Source organism: Lissotriton helveticus, chromosome 10 (genome assembly GCF_964261635.1).
Source record: "Lissotriton helveticus chromosome 10, aLisHel1.1, whole genome shotgun sequence".
Lineage (NCBI taxonomy): Eukaryota > Metazoa > Chordata > Amphibia > Caudata > Salamandridae > Lissotriton > Lissotriton helveticus.
In genome coordinates, this window is record NC_136071.1 from 605124941 (window position 1) to 605137675 (window position 12735).

The 12735-nt window shown below is 45.1% G+C and overlaps 1 protein-coding gene across 6 annotated transcripts in view; it reads left to right on the forward strand.

Moving 5' to 3' along the window:
• NLRC3 (NLR family CARD domain containing 3) overlaps positions 1 to 12735 on the forward strand; it is a 1163446-nt gene that overhangs the window by 572619 nt on the left and 578092 nt on the right. For all 6 annotated transcript variants that reach the window (XM_078663141.1, XM_078663145.1, XM_078663144.1 and 3 more), the window contains one exon: positions 6636 to 6719. In XM_078663141.1, coding sequence (XP_078519267.1) covers positions 6636 to 6719 — 84 coding nt within the window. The remainder of the gene's footprint in view (positions 1 to 6635; positions 6720 to 12735) is intronic.

Genomic DNA, 12735 nt, shown 5'->3' on the forward strand with positions numbered 1-12735 from the left:
TGAATGTATCACGTGAGTTTTTGGTAGTTCTTTCTGTAAAAGAACTACTTGTTCCCAAAGCGATTTCTGCTTTATTGTTGCACCTGTGTCATCTTTGTAACCGTTTTGAATCCATTTCTGTAAATCGTTATTGTATGATTTGACGCAGTAATACGAATCGCACACTATAAGTGTCGGGAATTCGCGATCGGCATTATCTAGCGCCATTTTTAACGCTATTATATCAGTTTGTTGTTCTGAGTTATTTTCCACTGAGTGTGTTTTTGTAAATAGAGGTCTCAGTTTACCTCCGCGCCATACGTCTTTTACAATCTCGCATGTGGCGTTGTACGCTTGCTCTCCCCATACTGAGGGTTGAGCATGTCCGTCTGTATAGATTACACAGGCGTACTGTCGTAAAGGTAGAATGTCGATTGGCAGAGGATATTCTCTCTCATATTCTAGATATTTTAATTCATTCATTTCTGGATCAAAATAGTATTTTATTTTGTCTGTAGCAACAGAATTTACCCACTGTATCCATTCTGGATTCAGTGCCGTTGTTGGTAAGTTACATGGGGTTGTTAATGCCTCAAAAGCTGATTCTGCTGTTCTGACTGTAATACGTCTACCGTCAGCTTGGTATTTTTCTCTTGCTACAGCTGTTTGAACTGCATGAACAATGTTATCTTTAATGCTGCATCTTTTTTCAGCTTCTGTGTACAAATGTGATTTGTATGCTATCGGTACCTTTTCTCCCTCATTAGAGGTCAGGTATGTGAATCCGCATCTTCCTGGGATGACTCGAATCACAAGGTTGCGTGTGTTGTCACGTGTTTGTAGTTTTGTTTTAACTAACATGTCTGTTTGTAAAGATCTCAAAATTTCTGTGTGTTTTTGCGTCCAGTTGATTCTTTTAAAATCTGGTTTTATTAAATCATAGAGGGGTTTAACCCTCTCTGCATAGTTTATAATGTAAGTTCTTCCGAAATTCAGGAAACCTAGAATTGATTGCAAGTTTTTCAGTGTCCTAGGTGCTTGGATCACAGCACATTTCTCTAGGAAATCTTTAGCCAGGCTTTTGCCTTCACTTGATAATTCATATCCTAAAAATAGGACAGTCAGATGGGCAATTCTTGACTTCTTGAAGTTGAATTTGTAACCCTCTGCTGCGAACCCAAGTATTATGGTGTTCACTCTTTTCAAGTGAGTATCCAAGTCATCGTCTGTTAGATAGATGTCATCGACATAAGATAATGCCTCATCATCATACATTTGTAGTAACTCTGTTACTCTTGCTGAGAATAATCCTGGGCTGTTCTTGAACCCTTGGGGCAAACAACAGAAATTTTCTGTGAGCCATTTATTGAGAAAGCGGTCAAATATCTGCTTTCAGGTGCTATATTTTGACAAAAGAATCCATTAGAGATGTCTAATGTTGTCTTGTATTGTTTGCGCACTATGCTATTCATTAGTGCTGCACTGTGTGAGTTTTGCACTGCAAAAGTTTTGCAACATGAGTTCAAGTGTCTGTAGTCCAAAACAAGACGATATGAATTATCTGGTTTGGAGACAGGAAACAAAGGATTGTTCATTTGTGAGGTGCAAGTTTCAATCACCCCCTGGTATTCAAGTTGATCTAGGATCTCTTTTACCTGTTTTTTAGCGTCTTGCTTAATTGGGTACTGCCTCTGTGCAGTAGGTTGTGATTTTAACTGGATTTTGTGAGGGGGGGAGTCCTCATCCCATCCCACATGATTTTTATATAATGCAGGAGCTTGGGCTACTGCCCACTTTCTTGTAAGTGTATACTTTTTATGTATTGGAATATGATTAGAGAAGGCAGGCATAATTATTTCTTCGCCATGAGGGCACTCCCTGACAAACTCTGGTGGCCAGTCTTTTTCAGCTAGAAGGATGTCATAGCCTTTAGAGAGATTATCCCAAAATAGACCCCTTATTTTCCTAGTCTTATCCCCTTCTATACGCAATGTTATTTCATATATTTTATGAGGTTTGCTAACTCTGGTATCTGCAGTTTCCACCTGAACGTACTCATTCGTGTCCACTGTCTCCAGATGATTCATCAGGATCTTGCGAGCTATGCTCACTTCTGCTGCGCTGTCTAGCATTGTCTGAGCCCATTCTCCGTTTTTCAGTTGTGTCCTCAGTATTCTTGGCATGGTTGATTACTTTAATACTGGCTACCTTCTTCTTTGGAAATTGTAATTTTTTATTTGGATGAGGAGGTTCCTTGTATTTGGACTTTACGTGCTCTTCCCTCTGTTCTGATCGTCCTCTTCTTTCCGATTTCTGCGAGGAAGTCTGAAAAGATTGAGAGGGACGTGTATCAATATCTTGATATCTGTCAGGTTTCTTTATATTATCCCTATTTCTAAGGTTGTATTTTTCACAGAGGGCTCCCTTTGGGGAGACTTGCGTCCTTGGTCCGGAGATCTTTCTCTCCGCCGAGGAGACCTTCCTCTGGTTTGGAATCTTTTTTCTTTAGGAGTTGATTGTTTATTTCCATCCCAGCTCTTTTTTGAGTGTTTAGATTATTTTTAATAAATATTTTTTCAGGATTTTCAATTAGTTGGGGTTTCAAAGGTATTCCACCCAAACTATCTCTTCCTAGTTCTTCATAGGATTTTTCTATGATTCTGGCAATTTCAAATGGTTGGTCTGCTATATCTGTCTCTTTCAACCTCTGGCGGATCGCCACATTTGCTGCTTCTCCCTTTATATTGGCTAGTAATATTGCCGAGACCTGCTTGAAGTCTTTTAGTAATTTCATACCAAGAGTTAAGGCAGGTTCTGGACCGTATTCATCTTGAATTTGTTTTAGCACATCTGGTATTACTGACATGGATGGAACACCATGTGTTTTTGTGTAAACGGAAGCAAAGACTGTACCCCAAGTGTCACAGTCCTCCACATGTGGTGCGATTCCCATTGGAAGACAGATAGTCAGAATCCTGTGTTTCTCAACCGGGGTGGTATCCGGAAATACCGCCTCTATTTGAGTGATTTTTTTGTGCTAACCAGAATGGAATTTGTTCCCGTTTTGCGGGTACTTTACCTAAACAGGACTGTATGTTCTGTGGTGTAATTTTATTTGTGTTCCCCTGATGAGGGGTCAGCTGTGGAATTTTAATAGCTGGTTGGACTGTTGAAGTCCGCATTATATATTGGACTAATTGTCTGTGTATTTTAATCAGTTGTTTTAGCTGTGCTAAAAGATCTGGTGCAGACATTTCTTCAATGTCGTGATGTGGTGTGTATCCGGCTAGGACCGGCCACGTTGCTCCTGGTCTACCTAGTGGACCGAGCCTGGTGATGTGATTATTATGTTTTAGGGCGCCATTAAACCAGAGCAGGTGCTCTTGGTATTTGAGTGATATCTCCACTTCCTTGAAAGGAGTGTAGATATCCGGTGGTTCCTCTATTTTATAATAGTGGAACTCTTTTGTTACAGCGTTCGCTGCTGGAAAGTTTATCCATGAGTAGAATACCTCTGTCTGCCTATATTCGTGTTCCTCAATTACGAATATGACTGTACCTCCTCTTGGTGTCAGTCCATTTTCTATAAGTTTTAACGTTATAGTTTTCCTTATGTTGACCGGAATTAGTATTGCCTCCGGGTCTTGTTGTAGGAGACTATTGTCATTTGCTAGGAGTTGAGCTACTATTCTAGCTGCCTCCCTATCTTCTTCAGTTTCTGACATTTTACTGTCAGGAAGGTTATTTTGTTTATTTGCAGATCAGGTTTCTATGGAAACAAAGATTAGATGCACAATATTTTTAGAACAGTGTATCCTTCAACGTTGAATAAACCAAGAACCGTACATAGGAGTCTCCTCCTACGAAGTTTTGGCGGATTTAACCTTTCACCCACTCCAGACGTCTTTGGAGTATTATGGGAAAAGGGGTCTGTGTGAAAAAGCACGACTGAGTTACTCTAATGTCTTGCGTTAGATTTATCGCCTATCCAAACAGTTGGGCACCATGTAGTGTAGTTCCTATTATCCCAATAGGCTCTGCGCATTGGAATAATATCTTCAATAGTATAGACGTAGGACTGTGGTTAACTAGGTCTTCTACTGACGATATTAGACTTAAAAGTTATGTGTGTGCCAGCTAGCTCAGAGTTCACTAGAAACTTTCTCGAACAGGCAAGGAGGAGTTTAACCTCCCTGGATAGACAAGAAGGGATTTCGTTTCTGACAACCATAGAACATGACAACTTTGCTCTCCCCTAATCAAGAGTATATCTCTAGAGTCGTGTGAAAACAAAAGACAACTTATTTTACTCAGTCAGTACGTGCATTCTTAGTTTCACCAGTTTGTAGAGAAATACGAGATGGACGTGGTTCAATAAAAAGATGTTATTTATTGATCAGTCTCTTTTCTCGTACAAGAGAAATGAATCGCTATTATCGCAATACTTATAGTTAAGTAAAGTGCTACAGTAAAAACAGAATTATAAAATAATACTGTAAAAGCATTTATATGGTTTCTTAGCCATATGATACTAAAATGGATAAAAGTTATATACATATATACATTTGACTAATCGTACTCAACTGGTGCTTCTCACTACGCCTACCCCGGTGTACCTGACCTAAGCCTAATACGTGGGTGGGAGTAGATAAGTAGTTTAAGTTAAGTTTGCTTTGCCAAGGATCTGATTCTAGAATTCTCTGTGAGGGGTTATTCAGTTCAGTACCTGGGATTTAGAAGGCTGGAGGGCTGGTATATCAATCTCAGGACTCGATATCCCAGTTGCCCGCAAGGGCGGCTAGGAACGCCGGAGCTGGATTTCTCGGCAAGAGAAAAGGCAGCGTCTCTCTCTCAGCGCGTCAAAAGGGAGGGGCAGCGTCCGTGGGCTTTTTCTGCATCAGCTGGGCTCCTCGGCAAGTATCGCTGCTCCAATCTCGTCACCACCGTGTGTTTGCTTAGGGCAATGTCGGTAATATTTATACCTGAAAGGTGCCGAGATTGACGTAAGGATGGACATAAATACGTCAATAAGGATGTCATAAGAACTGGTCGTTCGTACATTCTTTACTGGAGTTCTTGGTTAAATCAAAACAATAGCTGCGGGGGATTTCCCAGGTTGCTGGAGGTTTGATTTGTTTTGAGAACTCGGTATGCTTTCTATGGGGGCTGGGGGAATAGTGCTTGCCTAACGTGGTAGCATGCGCTATGACCTAATGAGAAAACAGGTTTCTGTGCCGTTGTATGGCCACTATTGATATATTAACCGGACATGGGTCAGAAACAGGTATATTGGTACAGTTCCCATAGGAAATACATCACACTCTCAGATGGAATGTGGAATCTTCAGGTGTGGATTCCGGTGAGAGCAAGAAATGTGTCTTCTTTTCGTGCTCAGCTGCCTGTGTTATTACTGACTTTGGAAATAAATATTCCTGCTTGAAGTTGCCTCTTTGACGTGCCTTTCTCATTTCTACATTACCGCTATGTATATTAGGGTGACCAGACTCTGTAATTATAGGCTCATGCATGGTGTGGGTGATTCCCCATTAATGGGTATGGCCTACGAGAGGACTACAGAGGTCTTCTTAAAATCTTATGAGAAGGAATACACTGAGCTTAGGGGCCAAGTGCAACTGCCAAAGCCTGGTACTGAGAATGCAGAACCCTGCGTATGGTGGAGTTGCTGGGTGTGCCAGAATTCTTTGGTAACCACAGTTCCCATGTGAACATTAGGGAAGAGGGAGAATTCTCTGCCTAAGGTGCTCCCTTACTTGGACCAGGGGATCACTCCTCAAGAGTCAGGGGTTTGGGCAGGGTAGAGTTTCCTTTGCACCTGGTGAGGGCATTGGAGGGCCTAGTTGTGAGTCAGGGTAGTGCATCATTGCATTGTTCTGTGGAAAATGTGCAGGCACTGTCTATTCAAGCTAGTGCAGTGCACTGCTATGCAAAAAAGAACACATCTTGTGGCTTGTTGTAGTGTAATTGTCATGCCAAAACTATGAATTCCTTCATGACTTATGGTAGTACCATGTTTTATTGTGCTGGGGATTTCTGCCATCTTTATTGATAATTAATTCATAGCTTGTCATTCTGAAGATGCTCTACTGGTATTCATTTCAATAATGTGGTTTTCTATGCTGAAGTGATCTGACCCTGAGTCATAACTCTAATGTCATTCTGTGCAACAGAGGAGAAGACCCGCTTTGTGAATCAGTGCACCATTGTCACCAGATGAGCAGCAGGGGACTGACCCTGTGATCCACACTAGGCCAGGAGTAAACCACCTATAATTTCTGATAGAAGTGGTCCGAGGTGCAAGTCCCTTGTGATTTGTGGTAATGCTGGTCTTGTTATTCAAGAGACGGTGAGCAGTCATGTTTGTGATATAGACTGTACAAATGTTGTCTAGCATTTGTTACTCGTGATAATGCTACATTTTGCTGTGCTGGAAGAATGGTGCACCCGTGTTTATTACGGCGCTATGCACACGAGTACTAGACTCTGACTAGAATCTTGACCATTTGCTTATTCAAACTTGAGTAAGTATGTTTTGTTTATTTACAAAGACCAAAATATCTAATACATTTCAGTTATTTCCTAGTAAGTACAGAAGTGTCAGAACCTCCTCATTAGTCTTTTTCTTCGTTTATCTACAGCCTCCAGAACAATGTTATTAAAGAGGATGGAGCCAAGTTCATAGCAGCAGCACTGCTAACCAACTCCAGGTTGACCACCCTTCAGTGAGTATATCACCATCTCCCCTTCTCATTCTACAGTGAGTGTGCTAGTCTCTGCTGTCACTCTATACAATTATATCACTTCCTCCAGCAGTTGTCAGACATTGACTGTAGTTGTAATGTTGTAATGTTTTTACCAATCAAGTGCTTAATTTGTTCTGGTGGTTGCAGCTGGTGGTCATTTTCTGATGAACACTTCTACACGCAGATTCCTCACCGCATGAATATCCTCAGGTGCAGATTCCCTCCCAAAATTTTTCATAGCTGTCCCACACCGGTAGGGGGTGCCTTCTCCACATCAGCACTGGAAATGACATCATTGTGACATCAGGGTAATAAAGCGCACCACTGGGTCTGCAACTGGTTGTGCAACTTCAGTTCAACTTTTACTACACCTTCGACTCGGATCTGCAGCTTGCTAAGTGGGAAGTTCCTCTCCAAGATTTCTTCATCCAAATTTTTGTTGCAGTGGTCATCATGTCACCTCCTAAATGTTCAGGATTTAAACTCTTCTTAAGATGTGAGAGGCATATGTATATCACAGATTCCCACGATGATTGCCTCTGGTGTCTAGGGTCTGAAAGCAACACCTGTAACTCATGTCAGAGCATGCATGCTAAGGCCCAGCAAGAGAGGGAAACAAATCTCTTCATGCTCAGGGCCTGAGATGACAGTCAACCACCAAAATCTCATCCTCGCTTAAGAATCCTGGAGTCTTCATTATTCAGGTCAGCAAAGACACATAAAAAGAGAAGACATGAGGAATCTTCCAAATTTCATTCTAAAGGTAACTCACCAAGACACAGTGGAAGTGGCGTTGGTCAAAGATCTATTCCCGGTAGGGTTGGTGTCTGCGGCTCCAAGTGACCCAGCATCGATGCCATTAAACTGCAAGATCTGGCATTAAGGACTCAGGCTTCTCACAAATTTCCAGAGGTATCTAATCTGTGACCTGACCGAGGCTTTTTGCACATGTTTGACCTGTATAGGTGGACCTTGGTCATCCCCTGGAGCGCCTTTGGGCCCGTGGGACCTTTAGGAGTGTCAAATGTCTTTCTGCCGCCAGACCTGCCCTCAGCGCCATTTGCCCCATTTTTTGCTCTTGCTATCAGCACCAGTGCCTTCAAGTGTGGTGGGCACTATCAAGGGATAGTTAGCAACTTGTCAACTTTACTCTGCTTTCCGGACAAGACTTTAAGTCACCTATAGTATTTCACTTTCTGAAAGTTTTGACAAAACATTTTTCTCTTAGCACCATTTGTTATGCCCTAGTGGGACCTTAATCTTGTGCTAACCTTTTACTGCTTGAACCTCTTTACAGTTGCCAGTTGAGATTTTAAACCAGTGTAGGAAAAACAGTTACTGGCTGAGGGGGTGAAACCCTACTCAAGCAGCAAGCACAATTCTTGTCAGGGTGAAGTACAAGCAAACCCAAAATTAACCTGTGCTTAAACCTCTGGTAGCTTGGCACACATCAGTCAGGCTTAACTTAGAGGCAATGTGTAAAGTATTTGTACAGCACTTCAAATAGTAATAAGGTGAAAGCACAACTCAAGAAAAAATACTGCTCCAATTTAGAAAAGTATGGAAATATTTCATAAATAAAACCATATTTGGTAGTCAGTCATATCAAATTCCATCAAGAGGTTGAGAAGGAGTAGAACAGCCACTTTGTTAGTGTTGACACATTCCTTGAAATCTTTCCAGATGGAGAATAGTCCTGACTCACTGCCTGCTTGTTCCAATTCAATCTAGCTGAATAGAATGCATTGTTATCTGATGAAGGATGAGATTTAGAGCATCATCTTTTTAAATCACTTTTTCTGAGAAGGGTCAGTTTGTTATTGGTCTGTAGTTTGCTGGGTCAGTCTGGTCAAGTTCCTTTTTCTTCAGTACAAGTTTGATTTAGGATGTTTTCAATTAGCCTGAGAATTCCTCTATAGATAGAAAGGGGTTCCCGAACTCGTTTGCTGGAATGCCTGCAGAGAATTCTGTGAGAATGTATTTAAAAATGCTGAGGGTCTTCAGAAGAGCATCCTTTATACCTTTGATTACATCAATTAATTAATTCTCAGCTCGTAAGGCGAAGGAGCGCAATTTAAGTTTTGTACTTGGCAAAGCTTTGGAGTTGATTGGGGAGGCTGATGATTTGGCTAGTTTTGAGGGCAAGCAAGGTTAGCAGATTTTTCAACACTGTTTTGCTGAGGAATCAGAGTTCCTGAGAATGTATTGGCCTTGTTTGAGCACTGACAGGGTTACAAAATTCATTATTATTTTGAAGAGTTCTATCCTAGGGAATGCAGCATCGTTGATCTGTTGAGTGTAGTAGTATGATCATTTTTGCCGTGTTGATTGAAATCCTGTAGAACCTGTATTGCCTTTAGAATTATGTTTTGTCATTAGTGGTTTTACAAGTTCTTCCAACTTTTTTTTGAAGGATATGGTTTCTGTCTCCATTTTATGTCAATGAAGCCCCATCCAGCTATTTGTTTGTGGGGTCATTAGATATGTTGTTTTGAGAGGAATAACCATGTTGAATGCTGAGTTTTTTTGTGTGTTTTGTGTTTAGCAAATTTGGTTAAACCATTAAGTAGCCAATTCATGAATCGTCTGCATACTGCCGCAGTTTGTTCAAAGTTACAGATTACATCTGTGCATGTTGCTGAAATATGTGCTGCACCAAGATATAGCTGATTGGGGGAGCGAGATAGAAGGGCAGCTGACTCTTAGTTGATAGTTTGTTTCTGCTTAATTCTATGCTTGCATTGTTGTACTGTGTTTGGTCATACAGACACTCAAATTTCCTCAATGTAGTTTTAGCATCATGTAATTCTGTGCAGAACAGATGTTCTTAAATTGTTACTCAAGGCCCATTTGTGGACCTTTGAAAAGAAGAGGTGTATTCATCTTGTTGTGCTTGACAGTGGGCCATCCTCCTGTAATCACTCTGTGTTTCTTTAGTTTCATCTAACCAGATTTTGGTGTGTGAGTAAGAAAATGTTTATTGCACACTTCATTAAAATCATTTAAAAAATATGTGAATAGACAACCTAATTCTAAACATTGATAAAGAAAAAAGGTATGTAGTGGATCAGTGCCAACCTTAGAGTCTCACAAAGTACATGGTCCTTTAAATAAATAAAAAGAAGTGATAAAGAACAGTCACTGATGCCAGGAAGACATCTAATGTATCCTTAGTTATACTGTGAAGAAGTACATTATTATGTGCCAAAGACATAAGCCATAATTCATAAAATAGATAGTTCTTTTGATAGTTTAGAAGGGATAAAGAAAAGTGAATGATGCAAAGCAAACACTGATACCAATGAAGACACCCCATGTATCCGTGGTCAGCCACTATAGAATGCTTCTGCAAGGACAAATGAGAAAAGACATCACTTTACGATGCTACTTTAAATGTGTCCTAAAAAGTCTCGGTAATCATCTTCTTTAAAATAGGGGTGGTCATAGCATTATTCAGAGTAGCTTTTGGGGGCGTGGCTTGGCACGCAATGGAGACGGAAGCTAAAGGGTAGAGCTCGGCCGGAGCTCCCCTTCCATGGGCCAGAAATCTGTTCCAATTACTCGCAACCGGCACAAACCACAGGCGAAGCACCCCACCATCGCCCTTCGTCCACCTACCAAATTTGGGGGGACTCGGCTGCTCCTGGCCGCTCCGGGCCTCCCCTGGGCTGTCGTGGCCGCGCTGCGGGCCGCGGAGCCGGCGGCTGGGGCGACGCGAGGCCGGGGATCAAGCCGCGACGCTGGGCCTGGAGGCGGGGCCTGGGCTCGAGGGCGCCTGAGGCCTCCAGCAGACACTGCGGCCGGGCCTACACGCTTGCGGTGCTGCCTGCTGCTGACCCGCGTGGACGACCCTGCACCCCGCTTATCCAGCTGCGGCCGAGCGGGGAGAGGCCCCGAACAACGGACCTGTAAGGAACACTGGCAGGGGACTGAGGCCGGGGACGCCGCAGCCCGGTGGCGGGGCGGGCCCGCCCTGCTAGCTGGGAGACACGGAGCGCTCACACTCGCCGGGGCAGCTGCGGAAACGCTGCTCGTGTGGTGCAGAGGGTAAGACAAGCGGACACTACCCTTGCCCCTACGGCCCTGGGCCTCTTGAAGACGTAGACTAAACATCACGCACCGCCGCGCTAACGAGTGCGACCATAAGGCACGGAGGATCGCACTAGCACACGAGGCCAGAGAGGACCCCCAGTCACCCGGGCCCAGCTCCAGGGGACCGCACCCTACCACAGGAAGATCTGGTGCCTGCGGACGGACATCGGCGCATTAGCGCAGCACACTACTGGCCGCCTGGCATCTGGGGGGGACCGAGATGTGACACTATGCTGGACGCACGCGGAGCGGTGTGATAGAGGAGGGCGCGACCAGATGGTGAGCAGGGCCCTGTGTGGCCGACAAGGCAAGACTATACAATGGCAGAGACAGAGCACGGACTCATCCCGCACTGAGGAGGCCAAGGCTTGCTAGACCCAGGAAGCTGAAGTGGGCTGCTCATTGCCTTCCCTCCCCTCACCCCGTCAACGCCATCCTCTGGAGGACCCCCACGCCACACATGCCCAGCGGCCCTGCGACACCCATGTATCCGGAGCGGAGGAGAGCCAGAGGCTAGAGGATATCGCACAAGGTGGCACAGGAATACCGCGACGACCGTTTGCGCACCGTCTGCCCACGCTGTGTGGCGGCCTCTGCTGCGTAGACTCTGCGCGGACGCTGGCGATGGCACCCACCGCCCCGACCCACGGCAACTGTGCCCATCGGGGGTTGTGAACGACGCAAAGTGATCGAGACGAGAGCGCTGAACGGCCCGGAGACCCCCCGAGATTGCCGCACTCCTGAGACGGCGTTCCTTGAAATATCGATCGGAGAGGCCCCTGCCATCGGGGATTCCAGCCACCACCGGCTACCCTGCTCATCGCCCTGCCCATGTCTGGGGGAGTGAAGACTCGAACTGGCACTGGAGGTGCGTCTTCAAAGGGGAAAATAGATAAGTTGTCGAAGCAGCCGGATGCAGACCAGGTGGCGACGAAACTGGACACTGTCCTGGCCGCCATGAAACGGCTGGAGGAATGGCTCCAGCTTACCCGCACCTCGCTGGAGACCAAAATAGACAGTGTGTCGATCGACCTCACCCATCTTAGAGCTGATCACAAAAAACTGGCGGAACGCACCACATCCCTGGAAGGCACACTGACAGATCTGGGGCCCCGAGTCATCCAGGCGGACAAACATGTACGAGATCTCCTGAACAGGGTGGAATTCCTAGAGGACCGCGCCGAAGATGCAGAAGGGAGGGCACGGAGGAACAACATTCGACTAGTAGGCGTGCCGGAAAAATCGGAGGGGAGAGATCCCACGCAGCATGTGGAGGACTGGTTGAGAGCACTGTTGCCGGAAGGTACCCTGTCACCACACTTGGAACGTGCACACCGAGTGCCGACGAGGCCTCTCCCCACGGGATCCAATCCCAGGCCGCTACTCTTCCGGGTTTTGAAATATCGTGACCGAGATACCATCCTGCGCGAAACCAGGAAGCTTGGGGATGTCCAAATCGACAATACTAAAGTGATGTTCTTCCCAGACTACACGGTACAGGTGCAGCGCCAGAGACCTTCCTTCATGGCTGTGAAACAATGGCTGCGCCAAATTGGACTTAAATACTCCCTCCTCTTCCCCGCCAAGCTAAGGGTGGTAGCGCATGACAAAACGCATTTCTTCACCAGCCCGGAGGAAACTGACGCTTGGCTGGATAACAGTGTGGATACAGTGCCCAGGCTTGCGCAGGGCTCCGCGACCACGGCACCTACCCGAGGATCGCGGCGTCGCCGCAGTCACAGGACGCCCTCAACCCATCAATCACAAAGGTCAGCGAATCACTCCCCACCCGTAGAACTCGTCCTGTCGGAGCAGCAAGATGCCCTCCGGAGAGTAACGGAAATCAGCAGCTCCCCATCATCGAACCCCGCCACAGAAACCAGCCCCCGGGCCTTCCCGAGTG